Source organism: Pocillopora verrucosa, chromosome 6 (genome assembly GCF_036669915.1).
Source record: "Pocillopora verrucosa isolate sample1 chromosome 6, ASM3666991v2, whole genome shotgun sequence".
NCBI classification, from domain to species: domain Eukaryota; kingdom Metazoa; phylum Cnidaria; class Anthozoa; order Scleractinia; family Pocilloporidae; genus Pocillopora; species Pocillopora verrucosa.
This window is the reverse complement of record NC_089317.1, coordinates 12,467,929-12,490,125: the sequence shown is the minus strand read 5'-3', so window position 1 is coordinate 12,490,125 and position 22,197 is coordinate 12,467,929. Positions and strand designations below refer to the sequence as shown.

Below are 22,197 nucleotides of genomic sequence, written 5' to 3'. Positions count from 1 at the left end.
ATATATATATATATATATATATATATATATATATATATATATATAAATATTTTAAGAGGAAAAAAAGGACGCAACTTCATTTTCCCGACAAGCTTGTTTCGTGAATCGCTTCACTCTTCAGGGAATCAAAGGAAAAGTGACAATAAACATTTAACGGAATGCGAACGAATAACAAGACCGACAAGAAATGTTATCGATCGCAAGCATTTTTTGTCGACAAAACGAGTGTTTCGAAGTTTGAAAGTTCACAAGGGGATACTTTTTTTATCCCATGAAAACAAAGAGCAACAAGTTAGAGCTCCAGCAAACGTAAATTTATTTAATCAAATATTTAATAGCTCTAAAAACTACAACGATGGCTACCGGATGAGCGTTTGGTGACGAGGTAACACGCCCTGGTCAGAAAGACCTCGCATAGTGTAACTGGGGACTAGTTAGGCACCATAGCTTTAGTAGCAAATGTAAAGAAAATCTTTAACGTGATAAAAATCGTCATCATTTTTTTACCTATTTTCATAGAGCCACTGCTGGTGTTGATAGAATATGTTCCTTTTGGAGACCTGCTGGGCTACCTGAGAAAGAGCCGTGGATTAAATGACACTTATTATAAAGACCCGGATATCAAACCACAAACAAACTTGAGATCACAGCAGCTCATGAAGTTCGCATGGCAAATCGCTGATGGCATGAGCTACTTGTCGTCGAAATCCGTAAGTTTAAGAATTTGGAACTATTTGTCAGATTAACTCAGATAGAAATGGTTTCCAGAAATAATTCTGCCAATTAAACATTTACATAACATGTAATTGAGGAGTTTTGTATCTGTCGAGTATTCGAGTGTCGAGTACTAAAAAGATGCCCCTTCATCTTCTTATCATCTGAAGGGACACTTGTCAGCAGGGCACTCAGATTTGAATAGTGATGATAATCATAATTTTTTACAATCACATTGATAATAGCAATGATGATGATGATGACGGCAATGAAATTATAGTTATAACAATGATGAATATCATTATCCTTCTGAGCTGGGGCAAATAATTAGAATTAGTGCTTTTGTTTGCTTGTTACAGAAGGAATTTCGGATTTCATTGATTTCATCGTGGCTCTACTGCCTCATATTAGAGACGAAGTCACATATGTCGTCGGAATTAGTTAGTGAGTGTTACGGTGTTATTATTGTTTGTTTCGGAGTATCTCAGTAGTTTTATATTAGCACCGAGTACTCAGTTGATTTCTTTATTTTTAGGATTCCTAGCCTATTGCTTCTAACGCTTTTTATGTTATCATCCTTGTAAGTCCGTAAGTAAGTAAGAAATTCGGAGACTTTTTGGCGGCTGTTTAAGAAATCCCAAGCAACCACTATAGAATTTACCTGAGTTAATTTAATCGATTTCACCTTTAACAGCAGCTTCTTACAATTAATACCTAGTAATGTTGTATCAAATGTCACCTTATGAGTCAACAGATATGAAACACGAGCCGTAGGAACAGTCAAAGTTCATTGCTCATCGACATAACTCAATCATCTTATGTAAACGTTGGCAGCTACCGCATCTGAAAGAATGTTCTCAATAATAAGACTACCGAACCGATTTTTACTGGATGTTCCTCCGATATCTCTTAAAGTTTACCTCTGACTCTCTCTCTACCTCTGACTCTTATCTCCGTTGTTCAACGTTCTTTCCTCGTATCATCGAACACAATCGCATTTGAATCAGCAAATTATGCCTAGTAGATCCGAAAATTAACATTTTTCAGGTTTTGCCGTGATAATACGAGAACTTTAAACATCTCAAAATAAATTCATAGTCTCGCAGACGCATAGTTATAATTACGAACAAAACCAAACTTTTCTTGCAGAAATATCTAAATAGGTGTGATCTGCCCGTCATGGAAACTTTGAGGAAAAATTTTCCTCTTTGAAAGAAGAACATCATATCGTTTGAATGAACCACATATACCCAAAAGAGTTGCTAATTTAGGAAGCGAACAATGAGCGAAGTTTAATAGGCTGATCCTATTCAGCAGAATGATGGAACGGTAAATTGGTGCAATGGCGGTATTGCGTAATATCCATAAACAAGCAATGACGGAATATCCTAAAACGCGGAATGCCTTGCTGTATGAATCAAAAGTCTCACAAAGATAGAATTGTGATGAAATAAGAATATTACTTGAAAATAACAGGTGAACATAAAAGAAGAATTGTGTAGTAATTTTGTTAGTGCTCATAGGATGGAGAAACCGGGAGGCTTTTAAGCTGGTCCCTCTAAATTGTCATTACCGTTATTATCATATTTATTATTGTTGATATGATTATTTGTTACCGTTTAATTAAATGTCAAGTAATCACAGGAAGTGATATGGGAAGTTTATGTTTCAGTTTTTCCGTATTACAGTGCTCGACACATAGAAGTGGAGCGTAATATAAATTGAGTTAGGGGGAAAAAAAAAGAGACTAAGCTTTGTTCCGACACGCCTGTTTCGTGATTAGATCATGTTACGGGAAAATTTACTGATATTTCCGTGTGTTTGTTTGGAACATATTTATTTGTAAACTTTTAGAGTTCATTAAAGTTCTTTCATTCTAGTAAGTCAAAAAAAATGTATGAAAACCACAGTAGCTTTTGGAATAGATTTTGCTTGTGTTTTGCTTTTGTTATTTATTACAGGGTTTTTTAAGCTAATATAAGTGTTTATGGTCTTTCTGGAAAAATTGGTTTTCATGGTAGATAGCGGCTGAGTTTATACTCGTAACTTTAATTTCTTTTCATACGATAGTTTCCACACCAACCTTGCATAGATAAGCAGAAACTTTTGTTTGCTTTTCCGTTTTTATTTTTTAAGCTGCTCTGCTGTAATTAAGATAGGTATATTTTCTATACCAGAGCTGTGAATTCGCACCTAAGTTTCCTATTTTAATGGCCTTGAGTTTATTGCATCCGTCTTTTTAATTTTGAGATTCTTTCCTTCGTAGAAATAGATGGAATATTTAAGTAGCTTTCGTTTAATTTCAAAGAGACTTTTTTCCGCTTCTTTGTGTTTTTATTCAAATACTGTGATTTGTGTAACAGTAGAACCTCACACCAGTTCATATTTAAGCAAGTACTTTGAAAAGCTTTTTCGATTACACAGACGACGGCGTACTGATAACATCCACGAAGGCGTACCGATTACACAGACGACGGTGTGCCGATTACAGATTTAGTTTTGACTCTAGCATGATGTATGTTAGAGCGCTCTACGAATAAAACTCTACTGTGGAACAAAAACGTTGTCTCTTCCTTGACGTCCGTACAAGCTGACTCGAAGTAGATCTCCGTGTACGAGGAAATCGTGACGAGTTTCCGTTCTCGCCAGCCGAGTGGTCTCTACCGAGTTAATTCCCCCCGTTTTGTACGTTTCCCTCGAAGTCAAATTTAGTGCGCGAAAATCTATCGTCACAATCACTCCTCAGGGGATTTTGTCTGAAAATATCATATCATATTACCTCTTTATTGTTCAATGCCATAAAAATTGTGCTTTATCAGTGGCCACACGTAATCTCAGACGGCCTTTTTTTCTCTCCATCCGTTAGATCATCCACCGAGACCTCGCAGCTCGTAACGTGTTGGTCGGAGAAAGTGAAACTTGTAAAGTAACAGATTTCGGAATGGCTAGAAATGTGCAAGAGGAAAATATCTACGAGAGAAAGACAAAGGTAATAAGAAAGAAATAAGCTTTAGTTTATCAAATGACATGTATTTTTCATAACTGTGCTCTATTCTGTTGTAAAGCGCGCAGGAAGCGGTTAGATCACGAAAGAAGTGTAGGGAGAAACACGAGACTTCTCCTTATTGTTAAGAATATATGAAAGGCATATATTTGAACTGCGGATAAAGACGTGAGTGAAAGTGATCCTCGCAGTAATGTGCACTACTTTGGCAGTAGTGAAAATAAGGCCTGAAAAAAAATTCAGGCCTGTACGGGATATGAACCCATGACCTCTGCGATACCGGTGCAGCGCTCTACCAACTGAGCAAACGAGCCAACTGAGAGCGTCTTTATCCGCAGTTCAATTATAGGACTTTCGTATATTCTTAATTGTTTATTCATCACTTACGGGTTTATTTGGAACTAACATAATGACCAGCTCCCAGTTGGCTCGTTAGCTCAGTTGGTAGCGGTATCGCAGAGGTCATGGGTTCAAATCCCGGTACAGGCCTTAAATTTTTTTTTTTGGTTCAGGCCTTATTTTCGCTACTGCCCAAGTAGTGCACATTACTGCGAGGATCACTTTCATTCACTTCTCCTTACTGTTAGAATATTTCAAATAATCTGATTGGCTTTACAAGACTAAAGTTTTCAAAAATGTCAAACCATCAAAGTTCAAAAACCATCAGAGGTCATATTCTGCAATAATTCACAAACTTAAATAGTTAGGCAGGTCGAAACTAACACTTTTTGCCGGAAGTTTTTTAGTCTCTAACCTGAAAGTTAAATGTCCACTGAAATCCGGCCAAACTGTGACTCATAAAAAAGCGAGTTTTTTCACATGACAACGGGGAAACATATTGCTCAAAGCGTGTGTTTTATGAGTGAACAACAGCCGAAATCATCGGAACATAAAAATTGCTCGGGATGACAGCGCCTTAAAACTCCGCTGCAGTGACTGATGTGGCCTTCCACTCAACACATCGGAAATGATGTCAGAGCAAGTTCTTGGCTGTTCACTCGAAGGGCGGCCGATGTAATTTCTGAGGCTTGCTTCAAAGCGATGACCGGAGATCGCCATAATGAGCTAGCCGCGTTGGATCTCAGCATGATCGCGGTCACTTTGACACGTTCTTTCAACCAATGACAGCACACGTCATATCCAAACTGAGTGTTCCATCTTGATTAAGGTTTTGGAGCTCAAAATTAAAAGTAGATATGCTAAGCAATACCCTTATCGGAAAACAATGACCATGTAGCTCTTTCAAGCTACAAAATTAGCTCTGGAGTTAACGATACTTTTTTTCCCAAACGCGATGCTTATTACAGCTGAAAAAGAAGCTGAGTTTGCTGACTTCAACTGAGCCCTTGCGACGTTGGAGACTGTATCCGGTTTGATCGCACCACGGTTAGATCGCTCCACTCCAAATTTAGATCGCTCTATCAAATTAGTGACTTCGCTACCAACATAAGGCACTTTTCTCCGTGTGGTAATGTGAAGTATTACTTATTAATGACCTTTAAAGTTTATCGGTGATTATGTGTCTTCCGACGATTTGAGTACATCGTATTCACTCTGTCCTTCAGATTAGCCACCGAGCTACCGATGCATGATGTATAGTGATGGTGGAATAAATAATCGTTCAAATAAATGATCATTCAAATACCAGTACTGTCCAATGTGGCCTTTTTGAATAAATACTTTATCTCGAAATATTTCTTGTTCGTTTTGGCCTTGTCAGTTATTCACAGCTGTTGGTTAGAACTCGATTACCTGGTAAACCCGACACAGTCTCTCACAGTCTTTTTTCGTGCACAATTTGTGTCTGCATGCCAGAGTTGCTCTCGTCTACGCCTCCAGAGACTCTTACGCTTCTCTCGTGCTCTCCAAACTTCGCACAAAGCATGAACCAATTCTTTAATTTAACCGATCGCTTTAGCTCTTGCTTTTCTTGCTATTGAAATATCTGCGAGTCGATTGACCGATCACATTTCCATTTGAACAAAAACCCCTCAGTTTTCTGCGAATTCTTCACCGACACATTTTCGTCCCAAAATTCAACCAGGTGTAAAGGCCACCGCATCCAGTTCATAATGAACCTCTAGCGTATTGTCCGTCGGCCAGATAAGATAGGGAGTGAAAGATGAGAATAGGCTTAGTTCGTGGAGAATGTAGAAAATTAAGGCAAAATCTAAGTTATGATGTGGCTGATCACGTGTTGCAAAGACGGCGAAAAGCGCCCGTCATTTTTCAAGGACAGCAGCCAGTATGCCTATACATGTAATGGATAAACTCACTTTGTGAAATGATGTCAATTCTGGCAGACGCAGGGCGAGATCAGCGGAAAGAATCGTTTGCTGTAAGTTTAACAGGATGAAATGGTCGTCCAAGGTTGGAAGTAAGCAAAGGTCAACTTGAGCATTTAGAATGGCACGATTCTGGATATCTCTGGGAGTCTTGGCGCAAGCGTCAGTGCTATTAAAAGGCAACTCTGAGAATTTGACATTTCAAGTCAAGGAACCGTGGTGAAGATTACTGATGCTATGCTGATCTTGATACTGTTTTGCGGAACATATTTAGCTGAGTTTCCAAAGGCTGTGTATATAAGAGTGCTGTCCCAGCTTAATTTTAGGTAGAAGTTTTGGATTCTGTAGATTTTGCTCAATGTTGAGCATTTGTGAATTTTGAAGTTACCCAGGCAACAGAGTAGAAAAGTGTAGTTTCTTGAAAAGAGATTGCCCCTTTGTGAGAATATTTGCTTCATTAAGAAAAGAGGCAGGGTTTATGCATTGGCGATCCTGAATATCATAAAAGAGTGTCTCACATGGTCGTTTATCTTCCTTGGTCTCAAAGTTCTTAACTTAAATTTTTTTCCATTCAAAATTTTAAGGGCCGCCTTCCAGTAAAGTGGACAGCTTATGAGGCGCTGTTGTATGGAAAATATACAACCAAAAGTGATGTGTAAGTCCTGTGAATTGAATTTTCGCCATGTTCTATTTTCATAGCCGTAGAGATGCACTTGTGGCAGTTATTTCATAACATTTATTGATGGTCTTCCATAAGTCTTTAGTATAATCAAATTATTTACGTTGCTAAAAGTTGTACTACTATCTAGGGACAGGAAAGCCGAATGTTTTAAAATTTCCGACAGTTGTTGATTTTCTCCATTGTCTTATTGCCTCATAGATGGAGCTATGGAGTTGTCCTTTATGAGATTTTTACAATAGGTAATACTTATTGACTAGTTTCAATGAATTATACTAGGTTAGCAACAGAGAGAGTCACAATATGTTTCAACTAGGTTGATGTTTTATAACATCAAGGGTGACTAGGGTTAGCCACTAATACTCGCTTGACTCTACTACCTTGTCCTATGCAGCAACTGATATCTGTTAAATGCATTCGCGCGGGAGGTGTTTCAAATAATTGGGTAGGGTAAAAATCAGGTAAGAATAGATCATTGGCTTCGTACGAACTGACTCAAACTTGGGTACGAAACGTCTGGGTACGGAACGACCGGATACCCTTTAAAAGGTGTTCTCCGTCTAAGAGGACGCGTCCCACGTCATATATTAATTTTGATCATTTCAATTCGCCGCATAAAAATCTAAGCATAGAGTTATGTTCGTGTTGCAATAGTCTCCCAAGTTACTTTATATCAGGTGGTTCACCGTATCCGCGGATGGATGGCAGGAAGATTGCCAACTTACTTCAGCAGGGATACAGAATGCCTCAGCCACCACATGTGGATGATAAGTTGTAAGTGCTAAAGTTTCTTTAAGACTGATACTCTAATGAGGCCTGAAAATATGTTACTGCGCCTTTGATTCTACTGAGGTATATTTAGTAAGTAATTAAAAAGCTTTAATCCAAAGCATCTTTTTCTTCTTCAGTAATTAAATTAATCGCTTACTTTATGGAAATGTTCATTCTTTAAAATTTGAAAGATATCAGCATATCGATTAGCATATCCACTTTCGAGAAAATGACAAGTTAAACATTTTTGTGCGATAACAATGAATTCATCGTGAAAACAACTCACGTGTTTCGTTTCAATTTGATTTAATGTATTTTATGTATATCAAGTACCAACCTGTGTTATATGAAACGTAGGTACGACATAATGTTGAGATGTTGGCAAGATGACCCGGGTACAAGACCAACCTTCTTTGATCTAAGAAACCAGCTCAAAGCCATGGAAACATTGCACAAGGTAAACTTTTACATCCAGTTATATTACGAGGGATCATTATTAAATACGTGGAGTGATTTACTAATAAAATTCTTAATAACATCGAAGTGTTCATGATAAACGCGGCAACTATGTACCTGTACTCTCCATTAAGTTGCTTGATCAGCCAACTAAGTACAACTGAAGACTTCGTTTCCTTAGCTGCCATGGGTTTGTGCATTTTAAATGAGGTCATGCAGAAATAAATAATTCTTGATGGACATTGGAGAAATCCTCTTATACCTTTCTTTCGTCCACAGAGGCTGATCAATATGAAAATCTACGACAAGCAGTTGTACGCAAATGTTGAGGATTTGGTGGAGTAGGCGACGACAAGTTTTCAGCATTTGAAGAACGAGTTTATTCTCCTCTCATAGGCTAACGCTCTAAAAGATATAAGATCACGAGGCGATTAATTTCAAAGCTAATTTTGATGAAGTACTCACACTGTAGTAGCAGTTAATTTCATTAATTTAGTTTGCCTTCTAATCAGTTTTAGTATAAACCGGGCTTTACATGACTAAAACAAAACATATTAAACAAAAATAAAAAATGAGAAAATTTTTTTCAAAACTGAAAGGTAGTTTTGTTCTGTCAAGGATCCTTTCAAACCGTTGACTGGGTATGTAAATTTATATTGCACGCTTAAGCATGTATTGGTATTCGTAATTTAATCAGAAATGTGCGTTTGAGCGACCAAGTTTCTAGAATTGGTTCAAAAAAAGACAGCAAGGTATGTAGAGGGTTTTATAAGGAGAGATCCTTCCTTTGGAGGGGGTTATCTTTATTATCATAATCATCAATATCATTATGACTATTATTATTTTCATTGTTTTCATCGTTATTAACATTAGTATTTTTACGATAGTTATAATCATAGAAATTATCGGCGGTCGAATAAGCCAATCACATTTAAAGTTGCAGTTCAAATCAACCATTCAACAATTTACACCTCTTTGTCAGTCTTTTCATGCAAATTTTCCCTTTCTTTCATAACTCGGCTATTCTTCTTTTCTCGGAATTTGTAATTTTTTTGATTGATTGGTAATAGGACTCGTGATAAACAAATCGGACTCCCGGTACGCAGTCGTCCGATTTTGTTTTCACTCGTATGATTACATACCGAATTGGACTCCACTTTATCCTGTTACCATTACTTTTCAATATTATTTTCATAATGAATATTTAGATTTTTTTAATTATCGTAATTTTTCTCACTCACATTTTCCTATTACCATGCAGGTATTTTAAATATTTCTTGGTTCCTTTCAGAACCTCATTGTTGATCGACAGTATAAATAAGTATCAGTTTGCTTAATTCCAGCTATATATTAGAAATGCTTTCCGCTAATTTCGTGTATAGTCACGCAATCGAAATAACAATAGCGCTGATTTCATACGCAAATATGTCGAGTGATTTTCTTTGTGAGGCATTGGTTCAGACTGCAGTGACATTCAGGACTTCAAAATATATTCAAAAGTGTTATGAAATTAAGATCATAAGAACAACTGTAAGTCGGCCTACAGGTGTATATTTGTTAAAACAATAAACAACAAACGCTTGTAATAGCATCAAATTATTCAAATAACTTGGTTGTTTTGGATGGTGGCTTTAAAGAAGAACTCGGTTATCAAATTTCCAGAGGATGAATGATGAAGATTACTACAAGCACAAGGCATTGCTACAAGCTTGTTACCCAGGAATCTTTTCAATTTTCGTCTTGACTCCCAAATTCTTTCAATTATAATCTTTGACAAATTTCGTTGATCCAAGACTGTTACCTGCTATAATGACCTCTTCTGCAAGATATTTCTTCCATAGTTCAGGCCGTGGTAAACCGGTTTTCGCTAGAGTATCGTAAAGAGTATTTACGCAGAGAAAAATATTTGAAATTAAACGCACATTTCCTCCTTCTCTGAAGAATCCAACGTTCTCCCTGTTTCCTTAACCCTTGGTCCCTAAAAGCAAATAATGATGATAAACAAAGCTCACTTTGGTAACGTAGTCCTCCCCCCATCCCCCCACCCCCCAAACTGGTTTTCCTTTAGCAGAAACTGATTAAAACGTACGACTTGGAGCGATATACAAAAGTGATCATGGTCTTGTTATATAGCTGTGACGTAGAAAACTGTGAAGATACGTCGGCAAGTATGGTGGAGAAAGGATTGAATTAGAATTATTGAATTAGATGGTAGCGAATCCAACTCCCTTGTGAAAGTCGATGCATACGAAATATTCATTTACAATACTGATGTCAGTTATTTGCCATTGAGCAAAATGGGTCATATGGCAGTGCTGCACTTAAACTAAGGAAGTCTTTCTCTATTAAAATCCTTATTTGAGGTTAACTCGAATCAGATGACAATGAACTCCTTCTTTTTTTCTGTTTGACCGGCTCTACGACGGTAGCCTTTGCCTTTGCAATCTCCGAGGAAAGAAGCAACTTGCCGTGAAACTGCCCGATGACTCCTCGGCGAAAATTCATAGTGCCTCGTGATACAACTGATTCTTTCGTCAAAAGTTAGCTTTTGATTTGCTTAAGGAATTACTCTACAGCAACGAAACTCTAGGGTACTGACCTAGGGGAACCTTCGCGCACTTAGTGCGAAGGAATAAAATGTTATGGCTTCAGAAACAAACAAAGCCATACCCATTCTTGACATAGATTTCCCCATAGAAAACAAAAAACAAACGCAACAAACTAAACATGCAGTAACGGGAGTTTTTCATCATAATCTCGACCTGAACACTGCGAGCGAGAAACCGTCTGTCACTCTTCGACGAAATCTTCGTTTCATTCACGCGGTTCTCCTTCGTAGGGCTGAACTGTACTTGCAACTTAACAAGGTAGACATCGTTATCGGACATGATTTCAAGAGTATTTCAAGGCTGACTGATACAAAATTACAAGAGATGAGGGGATTTGTAACTGTCAACTGAGAGTTTTCACAGTTTTCTTCGTCATCACCCGCTAATTCGTTACCAGTCCACGGGACACTTTTAAGACAAAATAAGAGCACTTTAGGGCCCGAAAAAACTGAGTGTTAAGTATTTTGAAACTTTTCTTCTATCAGAACTGGTTTTTGTATATGATAAGCCAAAATGTTTACGGAAAAAAAAAAGACGTGTGATAGGGACTTTAAGGCAATTCCTCAGAATTGCAGTGCCCATCCTGTACTTCGCATAAAAATCATGTAATCAGGCGAATAAACGCGGTATTGTTTTGCAATCAATTGAACAGGTCAAGAGGTATTTCACGATGCAAGCAAGCTGCGAAATGCGATACCTTGAGTTATTTAACAGAATGATGGAACATGGAGACGGCGGGCAGCGAAAGGGCGGAATACCCTAAAACGCGGAAAGCCTAGTTGTATCAGGCAAACCTCTCACAAAATGGAATTACAATAAAATGAGAAAATTATTTATAATTTACCGGAAAAATTAAAAGAAACATGGGAAATCATTCTTGTAGCCCTGAGGCTAGGGGAACCATGATCTAGCCTCTTTGAATTATTAGTATATTACTGTCGTTTTCATCATCATTATTGTTGACGTGTTTTTTTGTGTTACCATTTAAATATTGTTATAATATCAATAAGTCAGTATATTTTTTATTCGTCTTTCTTTAGTGGAACAGGATACTCATATTATTGTGGTCACTGTCAACTTTTGTCTTTGTGAGAAGTCCATGTCAAACCTTTGACTAACCTGGAACTTTCAAATACGCTCGCTTACGATGCAAAACTTGTCCTTTCATTCATAACTTGGAGAAAATATCAGGACTCAAGAGATCCATTACATGGGAACTCAGGGGTAAAATCGGAGTACTTTTGCACGTTTAGCTGTGTTCCCTTGTTCGATTTTTGATAACCTTTTTTGTTGACCGTTCGATGTTTACGAGCAAAATAAGGTACCTTGAGCTAATCATGTCAATCGTAGTTTGATATATTATGCGCCGATCAATTCAAAGTTTTACATCCATCCCTTCTCCTCCCCTTTTCCCAACGGGGCAGCCCATGGGCATTTGACTGTCGTGCCTGGGGAGAAGGAAATATGACAGTGGACTTTGAACCTTTTCCGGGTAGGTTGGGAATTGTAAGTGGAAGCGCCGTGTCTTTTTTGTAGCTAGAATGCAGATAGAACACAGATTAGCAAGGTATGTATTAGCGGAGAAGTGAGCGAGAGTTGATTTAAATAATTATTTGAGGTAAAAATACCCTTTGGGTAGATCATCATGTTTGAACAGATCTCCAGTAGTTAGTTGGAGAGAAGAGGAGCGAGGCTAGATAAGAACCATAAATTAGGCCACTTTGTTGCATGGTCATCGATAGATTCATCATGCCTTTGCAGAAGGATTTAAGTTACGATGACATGGCTATAAAAGAATATAAATTTTCTTACGAGGAGAAAATGATAGCTAAGGAGCGGAAATTGTCTTCCACCCTTTCAACTTCAAATTCAGGAGTGACCAAAAAGGGAGTGTCTTCCAGCTATATTTATACATTTTCAACCGCAAAGGTCAATGTTGGGGGAGAGGGAAATATCAACGTGCAGATGCTTCTTGATTTGCTTAAGGTTGGATTTTTTTCCTCTTAAATGATACTTCGATGCATCTAGTTTCAGAATAATGCGTATTTTATACTTGGCTACTGTTGCTAGTCGATTATTTATTTTGATTGTCAACGGCAACCAAAGACAATCCAATCGTTTTGGCTAGTTTTATGTGTCCTTTTTCATGTCACGAAAGTGAATTTAAACATTACAAATTAGTATACTACCAAACCTACTGTGTTACACGAGAATGGCTTCGTGGTTACCGCTGATTGGAAATAATCCATTTCGCGAAATATTAAATGTTTTAAAATTACTTCTTTGCGAAATCAATTTTAAATGGATGATGAAATAGGAGGTGACCCAGATCTTTGGGAATCTACAATAATGTAATGTTTAAACGTATTTTTATGACCCGAAAAGAAAAAAATTGTGTTTGAAGGGTGAAAATAGTCCATTTCGCAGAATAGTGTCTGCCCCAAAATTACTATTTTACAAAATATATTTTAATACGGTATAGGAAATAAGAGGAGGCTAAAATCTTTGGTTATATACTCACACAGGACGAAATTGCAAGAATTTGTAAACGGAAACGTGGCGGAAACATGCAACTCCATGTTTCCGTTATGTTTACGTAAAAGTGGTCCGGTTCTGTTGTATACGCAGCAACGGAAACGCGAGAAAACGTCACGAAACCGGTAACGGAAACACAGGTTATCCGTCGTGTTTCCGGAACGGTTTAACATGTTTCTGCCACGTTTCCGTTTACGGATTCTTGAAATTTCGTCCTGTGTCATTTGCAATGTTTGAATGTCTTTTTGTGACAGGACAGAGGTCACACTGTCTCGGCAGGGGGGAAATAGTCGATGTCGCAAAATAGTAAACTCTTCCTGGATTACTACTTTGCGAAATGAATCCTTTTTATTTCACTCAAAACCCTTTCTTAGTTTCCTCCGGTTGACAAAGCTCTAGGTCTACCGGTATTGTTGCTTTGCGAGTTGATTAAAAATTCAGTGCAAGCTACAGAGAATCACTGTACATGTTCAACTACAACCTCACCAGTTTGATTTCCCACTCAAAACGCGTGTTGCAAATTATTCATTCATTCAGCGACTAACATCTAATTTGCGAGGCGAGCAAGGTCCGAAATATGATACCTTGAGTTTAACTGGATGACCCTATTCGACGAAGCGTAGGATAATCATTATTGGAGCCTAGAGGATAGAGCGATAGAGGAACGGTGATGTTCTTGAGCTAGCCCCCTATAAGTTATCATTACCATTACTATTGTTATCATTGTTATTATCATTACTATTATTATTATTCTTATTAATAATATGATTATTTGTCACCATCTAATTATTGGTTGAGTGTCAATTATTCACCATATCATTGAATCATCTTCCTCTCGTGAAACAGGGTACTCATAAGTATGTGGGATGCGTCAGGTTTTCTGTTTAGCATGTGAGACAAATCTTCTGCAACACTACCTTCTCGCGTCATTATAAAACCTTGAGTTCTTTTCAATGCTTTAAAAATAGTGGCATACCAGTAACCACATGCAGTCTTAAAATCTTACCATGAACCAACCGTAATCCTCCCTTAAATAAAAATTCTCAGAGCTGAAGAAATGTGTGGCAGGCAGTGGAGGGAATTGATTTTACGATCTAAGGTGGGAAAGGGTCAAGATTAGGGAAAAGCTTTGTAGTCAGGAAAATTGCATTAATAATATATCAACTGCTCGAAGAGATGGGTGTGGGGAGGGGTTGAACGATGCTACCGTATAGTTACTTGGTCAGGTGAAGAGAACATGAAATTGTGCTCTCTTATTCAGGTGCCTTTTGGTTGGACGACGGACAAGAAAGGGAAATTTGAAAGCTAATGTTGGTGGAAACCATTTTAGGGAATCTTTTTAATGTCCCATTTAAGTGACAACAAGCATGGATTCTGTCGGCTGGTTAGGTTAAGTTGTGTATTTAGTTCGGTGAAAACTTTGTTTTTAAATTGTACAAGTTTCAATGAACTAATTTTGTTGGATAATTACATGACAGATGCAGCAAAGATCAACTACACCTCTGGCAATCAGACCCTGAATGAAAGTGACACATTAAATCCAACATGTGTGGCTGATGGTGACCCAACACCAAATATCACCTGGACAAGAGTTTCTGACAACAAAGCTGTGTCCTTCCCCCTCATCATCAGTGGTAAACAAGATGAAGGAGGCTACAAATGCACTGCCAGTAATGGTGTCGGAAGCCCTGATAGCAGGATTGTCGATGTTTTTGTGCAGAGTAAGTTAATTTTGAACTGTTTGCCTTCACTCCTTATTGCCTGAGGTTGCACAGAGTTGCAAAACCTCTCCGCTGGCAGTTTTACCCAATTATTTCATTATTTAGCGTAATATCCATCTTCCAGAAAACAAAGAAAAAAATACACCTGAATTACTGCATTTTCGAGTCGTGCGACGATACCCTCACTAACTATATTTTATTATATATATTATATTTTTTTTTGACCACGGCGCCAAACTAACACTTGCAGCTTTATTAGTCGGAATATTTCGATCGAGTTATAAAGGCTATAAAAACAACGAAAGGCTTATTTATCAATTTAACTGCTGTAAATGTGTCTGAAATATCTGATAAAATAACCTCAGCTACTCTCACAAAATTTTGTTCTTTGTCAGAAGGTAAGATATATTGTAGTGCACCGATATGCCAGATTCAAGATAAAAAAAAAAAAAAGCTGTATATTTTTTAAGTAAACAGTGATCTGTAGAACAGAAAACTTACCTTTGCTCAACCGGAGGAGTGTTGTTCTTTTAAATTCATTATAGACTACCACCCAGTTAACACCATCGTGACAACTAATCTGACTAACAACGTCGTTGTTGTGAATGAAACGTTCAGTATCAGCTGCAGTGCTCAGGCCAACCCACCTGCAAAATATCGATTCTACAAAGGTAATGAGTATATCAACGATGCAGACAACGATGCAGACAACGATGCAGTGATTATAACTTCAATTGTTGAAAGAGCAAGAATGGTGAACTACAGCTGCATTTCGTTCAATATTTATGGTAATGGAACACAAGGAGCACTAGCAGTGACAGTGCACTGTAAGTAATCAATCGTGTAAACTCTGTAGCTTTTAGAGTGTTTCTATATACCGCGTGTTCTGATTGGCCGAAGCAGAGCGCTTTATTAGTGGGCCCGTTGTCACAATGTCAATGTCATTTCCCAGACCTATCCCCCTCTCTTTTTTTTTTGACTCGAAAGGCTTGCATGACCTGCAAAACGAATATGAAAACCAGCTATTATCTCCGCTGCAGGAGGAAAACAGTTATTCCATGATTTTATTGCTATTTTTTTTTTAGGTGCTCCTGCTGGCACAAAACTAATTTCAGTTCCCAAGAGCACCACAGTGCTTCGCAAAAGTCTCCTTAGTTTAACTTGCCAAACTGATGGTAGTCCTGAAGTTGAATTTCATTTGTAATTTAATGGTCATCTCATCAAGACCAGCGGCTCAGGGATATTTCATGTTTCAGTGATGTCTAATGGTTCCTACAGGTGTGTTCCTATAAACAAAGTTGGCGTGGGAACGAATGCTAGTGTCATTGTCGCAGCCGTTGGTAAGTTTACTTCGATACTTCTCTGCATAAAGAAAATAGTGTAGCGTTGTTATTTTGTGACGCACGGTGCTAAAATTCTCTGCTGATACTTCTGTTAAGGAATTAATTTTCCTTAGCCTGCAGTGCAAGCGTCTTATTAGGGCGAGTTAATGTTAAGAAGCTCACCGTTTACGCTCACCTCACCGATCGTTCAATCAACCGGCCATGTTTGATTTGGAGATAAAGGGAAGGGGACGAGCAGAGGAGCATTTTGCTACTTATGCGCTGTGAGAATTTTTGTTTGTTGAGAATAGCCGTTAGCATGCGCCTGCACCGCGCCTACGTATTTGTTTCCCCCAGTTTTCGAATAGATGCGGTAGTGGTGGAGCACGTAATACAAGGGCTCGTCTTTTGTGTTTGTTGTCATTCTTGTGATATTTTCTCAATGTTACTTGGTTTGAAGCGCGAATAAATCGAAAAATTGGCTGCGTGGTAAGTCCCAATCGCGTTACTTTCAAAAGGCGAAAAGTTATGAAAAAGAATCAAAGTGTTGTGTTACGGGAAAATTTACTGATTTTCCCGTGTGTGTTATTCGGTACATGTTCATTCGTAAACTTTCACATTTAACCATTTCAAGTCCTTTCATTTTAATAAATCAAAAGAATGCATAAAAAACCACAGTAGCTTTTGAATAGATTTTTGTTGTTACTCGCTTTCATCATATGCACCTGCTTGTCGGCACTTCTGTTATTTGTTACATAATTTTTTTGGGTAAATATAAGTGTTAATGGTCTTTCTGGAAACATTGGTTTTCATGGTGGGTGGCAGCTGAGTTTATACTCGTAACTTTAATTTCTTTTCATGCGATGGTTTCCAAACCAATCTTGCACAAATAAGCAGAAACTTTTAATGCTTTTCCGTTTTTTATTTCCTGAGCTGCGCTACTGCAATTAAGATAGGTATTGTTTTCCATACCAGAGCTGTAAATTCGCACCTAAGTTTCCTTCGTTAATGGCCTAGAGTTTGTAGCATCCGTCTTTTTAATTTTGAGATTCTTTCCGTCGTAGAAACAGATGGAATATTTAAGTAGTTTTCGTTTAACTTCAAAGAGATCTTTTTCCGCTCCTTTGTGTCCTTATTCAAATATTGCGATTTGTGTAACAATAGCACTTTACACCAGTTACTTCTTAAGCAAGTACCTTGTACAGCTTTGATGATTACAAGCTAGAGTATGCTAGAGATCATGTCGCTTGTTGGCCTGACCTAGAATAAAAGTACTGTGGAACCAAGATTGTCTTATCCTTGACGTCCGTATAAGCTCGCTCGAAGCAGGTCTCCGGGTACCAGGAAATCGTGACGAGTTTCCGTTCTCGCTCTTTTGAACAAAAGCTTGCCACAAGAAACATCACAGTCATCCATTCTGTCAATAGTGCCAAGTATTGAGCCACTTCACATCTCCTTAAACAGCAGAGAACATATTGTTAATTCCTATCATCCGTTTTTCAAAACATTATATGAAACAATTTTCCCAAAAAGCAAATTGGCAGATAATCCCAAACCTGGAGAATTAGTCTGATTTTCGAGATTGTGTATGGTGCTTGAACGCCTATACACCGCACTGTAACGGCAAAGTTCTCCTGGTTCAAAGATGCAGAGTATGGGACCATATTCAGCTAACAAGACAGCTGAATACCTTTGGTGTTGTCGATATATAGCATTTCTTTCAAACTTAACTGTTTCTCTGAGTATTTTAGAGCAATGATCAGAATTTGGATTATGTTTACTTGCCTTACTCGCCGGCTCTACAACAATGCACCACTTCTTTGGATCAACAGGTGCTCTCACTGGGGAAAACATGCTTCACAACTGTAGAACCTACCAAGGAATTGCATCGCCATTTTTGATGAATATTCTGTGGAAAACATCCATAGCATACTCCGTTCACAGACAAAAGGCTCTGATACTGCTGATGAACTTAGAAAGAAAGCAAAGTCTATTTTCCAGTCAGAGGATAAACAGTCTCACTACAGGTCATTTTCACCACACCTAGGCAGTTTTCTTTCTCACACAACCAACTTCGTTCACTTATAGTAAAATGTGCCCAAGCACTGTCCTCCATGTTTATAAAAATCTCTCAGAGTCCGGGACAGAGTCTATTCTCCTCAAACAACAGTTGCAACACAAGTGTTCCAACTCATGTCCACCTTAATCCAGCAACCTAACCACTCACGTCTTCCAACCTTAGCCAGAGTCAAACTTACAACCAAACCACACATTCACCCAATAAGGCACCTCCTCACTGTAGACAATGTCACCATCCTGTTCTTGGACACAAGAGGCTTAACAATGCACAGGTTAAATGTTATTTCTGTGAAAATGGTTTATGCACAGTCAGTAATGACATCGGTTGCTCAAATTGTCCTTGTTCGTGGCACACAGCCAACCAGCATGAGCGCACTCACAGAACTGGCAAAAACCAGTCAGCTTCATTACCAAGACCAGATTCTAATAATAATAATAATAATAATAATGACGATGATGATAATAATAATAATACAAGAATTTATATAGCGCCATTTCAGTGAGCTCAATGGCGCTTTACAATAATCGTAATTCTAAGAAATAAAACATATGAGTTATTAAAGAAAATATATAACTGTTGTAGAAATTAATTTCTAAAAAATAAGATACAATCGAATTGCTAAGATTAACTGAGGAAAATATATACAATGAAAAGAAAAAGGGCAGTCAACTCACAAACAAAAGCCTCTCTAAAAAGTAGTGTTTTAATCTAAATCTTAAAAACATCAAGATTCTGGATTGATCTTATGTCATCGGTTAGGGATTTCCAGAGCCTGGGCGCAGCAACTTGAAAAGGTCTGTTGGTGTTACAAGGAGATTTTTTGAAGAAGATCGTAAATGCCTCGTTGGAGTATCGGGCTGAAGGAGATCTGCCATAAATTTTGACACCATGTTATTCAGTGCTTTGTACGTAAGAAGTAGTATTTTGTATGTAATTCGTTGTCTGACTGGTAGCCAGTGTGGTCTACGAAGAACTGGTGCTATATGTTCTAAGCTTCGCGTTCTAGTCACCAGTCGAGCTGCGCAATTTTGAACATATTGTAGCCTATCAATAGCCGATTGGGGTAAGCCAAGTAAAAGGGCATTACAGAAATCCAGTTTAGATGAAATAAATGCATGAACAAGTGTCTCAGCATTATCTTGAGAGAGACAGTTTCTTATCTTTGCTATATTTCGTAAATGATAGAAGGCCGTTTTGCAGGTGTTTATAACATATTTCTCTAAGTCGACATGGGAATCAAAAATTACACCTATTTTTCTAGCATTATTAGAGACTTCAATGTATTCACCAGCCACATGAATACCTTTAATAGGTGGGCTGACTTTGTGCTTTGGTCCAATCACTAGGAGCTCGCTTTTATCCCTGTTCAGGTTTAAAATGTTCGCAAGCATCCATGTATCAGTATCATTTAAACATGACTCAATTGCTTGCACTGAAGCTGCTTGATCATGAAGCTTGAATGAGCAGTAAAGCTGGGTGTCATCAGCGTAAAAATGACATGATAGGCCATGACTTCAGACAATGTCGCCAAGCGGGGACGTATACGACACATTCAATATAGGCCCCGGCACAGATCCTTGGGGCACGCCACACCGCAGGTCCTTGCTACACGATGTTGCTCCCTTCACGCTGACTACTTGTTAACGATTCTCAAGGTAGGACTTAAACCAACGCAGGGCTTTGCCATCAGTGGAGGTCGGTAAATGACAACGAATCTTATGCTTCCGATGGGATATTCAGCAAGCACAACCATACTCTCAAAGAAACTAAAATTCGCTGAACACAGCTTCTTAACTCGGACTGATTTCTCAACTAGAATACCAACTGCACCGCCTCTTGAGTTCTCTCTGGGAGTATGATAGAAAATATTTTTCCTTTCAGGCATCCTTTCACTCGCCAACAAAAAGGTTGTCACTCTTCCCTGAGTGAAGTCAAGTCTCTGTTAAGGTAAGGATGTCAAGATCATGCTCAACGGTGTAGTCCCTGAGTGACAGTGCTTTGTTTTTAACAGATCGTACATTCCATAAACAGATAAAATAATATAATGACTGCGACGACGAGTTAGAATGTTGTGGAATTAACTTTTATGCAGTTCGATTCATCACATGTGCAAGAGCAGCTGGTGGTCTCTTTTTTTCGGTCAGTACATCTGACAGGAATCTTACAAGTGCTTCTGCTAATCGGCCCTGGCAAAGGATGAACATCGCCACTTAGAGAGATCGTCAAAGCATTGAAATTGAACGTTGATTCTCAGACTACTCCTTCCTACATCTTGATGTAACTGAGTGGCTACTGTCCTCAGAAATTTGCCGTCCTCCGTTGGTGGAAGACCAAGTGGTGGTAATGCCTGCACTGTAATTGCAGCTCTTGCCGCACTTGATTTTCTGGCAGGAACCCTTCAAATTCCCATTCAGTTACAAGACCTCAACATCACTATACCTAGGTATACTAATGCCATGATAAAAGGAAATCAGTTACATAACTCTTTCAACCTGTCAGTTCAGCGACCAAATTTGCAAGTCAGGCAAGTCCTTTAGCATGGACAAAGTGATAGACATTTGTAGAAAACTAAAATCATTTCAGACCTGGGTTTCTTTACTGTGAGAGACCTTGAAGACCACCTCACACAACACCATCATATGCATCCATCATTTGCAGCTGTATTGATTGTGCCAACAGACAAGTAAAATGGTACTTTGTTTTAATCAAACAAGTATTTTTTTGATTAAATCCATTGAAGAATGGATTATAAGGTTCAAACATAGCAGTTTTAAAACTGAAATAAATTTTGAAAAAGGTTAAGTTAGAAATTAGAAAAAGGGCTGGATAATGATAATTGAGTACTTGTTCATTTGTTGCAAGACAGCAAGTTTGATTAAGTTAGTCTTCAAGCTTCGTCTAAAACTTTGAAATAAAACTTATTTTGCAAGGCAGAAGCTTACTACTGAACTAGACATTACAGAATAAAGATGACGTCATTCATTTCGTAAAGCTTATGAACATGAAGAGAGCGTCACCTGTTTAAACTCGTGAGGAAGAGTCTACGCATTTTTTAGAGGCAATTGGAATAATTAGACCGAAAGGCAAATAAATAAACAATTGCCTGACAGTGGTAAGGGATTTGTGGGGAGTGAGATATATAAGTTCTATCGAAGTTTTTCCTCCATTTAGCACCTGAAGCTCAAAAAAGAAATTGAGAAAACTCAGGAAAAATAAGCTTAAGCCAGAGTTGATTAACACGAAACTATACCGTTGCTAGGACACATGCCTACCTACCATGTTCAACAGACTTGGAGAGCAAAAGGGTCAAAGACAGTTGTGAGCAATGACTTGGAAAATCCGCCTCAACCTCCTAAAAACGAGTTCGCCGAAGGTTGTAGTAAGAGCAACTCAATCCTGAAGCTGGGACATTTTTGAAAGCCTCCTGTCCTAAGTGAATACCAAGAGAAAGAAAACACGATGTTATTTAAAGTGATTTGAACCTCGAGGGCCACCTGATGATCGGATCAAATATCTCACGATCATCTTCACATACAACTTTGTGATTTTTATAAGTAAAACATCAAACTCTTAAGACTAACCTTCAAGGTTTGCTATTTCATCTGCACATCTTGATCTTCAGTAAATCAAATCTCAAACTTCAGGTTTTCGGGCTTAGTTCGCGTTTTGTTCGCACTTTGATCATTAACATATCCTCATCCGAGGGGCCAGCAAACACCACGAGTATCCACAGAGCTAGAAATAGTGGTAGACTTGTCGTTCTCTTTCATCCCTCTCCAAAACATATCACAAAAAGGTGTCGATCCCGCGGAAACGCACTGAAAATATCAAAATGGCGCCGAACAAAATTCTATTGGCGCGTGCGCTGCAAAATGCCCCTCTGCTAAGGGGGCGGGGACAATGTCACTCGCCCTGGTACAAATTTCTTTCTCTTCCCAGCCTTTCGCTCCCATTAAAATCAAGGGTGGCGGCCATAATTTTCGCTAAGGAAATACTGAGCTCTCGCTTGCCAATTTACGTC

At 38.3% G+C, this 22,197-nt stretch overlaps 1 protein-coding gene and 2 pseudogenes across 3 annotated transcripts in view; all 3 read left to right on the top strand.

Moving 5' to 3' along the window:
- LOC131769688 (fibroblast growth factor receptor 3-like) overlaps window positions 1-22,197 on the top strand; it is a 202,087-nt gene that overhangs the window by 57,959 nt on the left and 121,931 nt on the right. For 2 of the 3 annotated variants that reach the window (XM_066168378.1, XM_066168376.1), the window contains exons 18-24: window positions 520-710; window positions 3,581-3,703; window positions 6,588-6,658; window positions 6,884-6,924; window positions 7,360-7,456; window positions 7,811-7,910; window positions 8,189-9,493. In XM_066168378.1, the coding sequence (XP_066024475.1) occupies window positions 520-710; window positions 3,581-3,703; window positions 6,588-6,658; window positions 6,884-6,924; window positions 7,360-7,456; window positions 7,811-7,910; window positions 8,189-8,254 (689 nt within the window). In that variant the 3' untranslated portion in view covers window positions 8,255-9,493. Of the gene's footprint in view, window positions 1-519; window positions 711-3,580; window positions 3,704-6,587; window positions 6,659-6,883; window positions 6,925-7,359; window positions 7,457-7,810; window positions 7,911-8,188; window positions 9,494-22,197 lie in introns of those variants that run through there. The other variant, XM_066168377.1, reaches the window with a different exon arrangement.
- LOC136276849 (fibroblast growth factor receptor homolog 1-like) overlaps window positions 14,525-22,197 on the top strand; it is a 31,055-nt pseudogene continuing 23,382 nt past the window's right edge.
- On the top strand, window positions 16,319-18,315 carry LOC136281597 (uncharacterized; annotated as a pseudogene).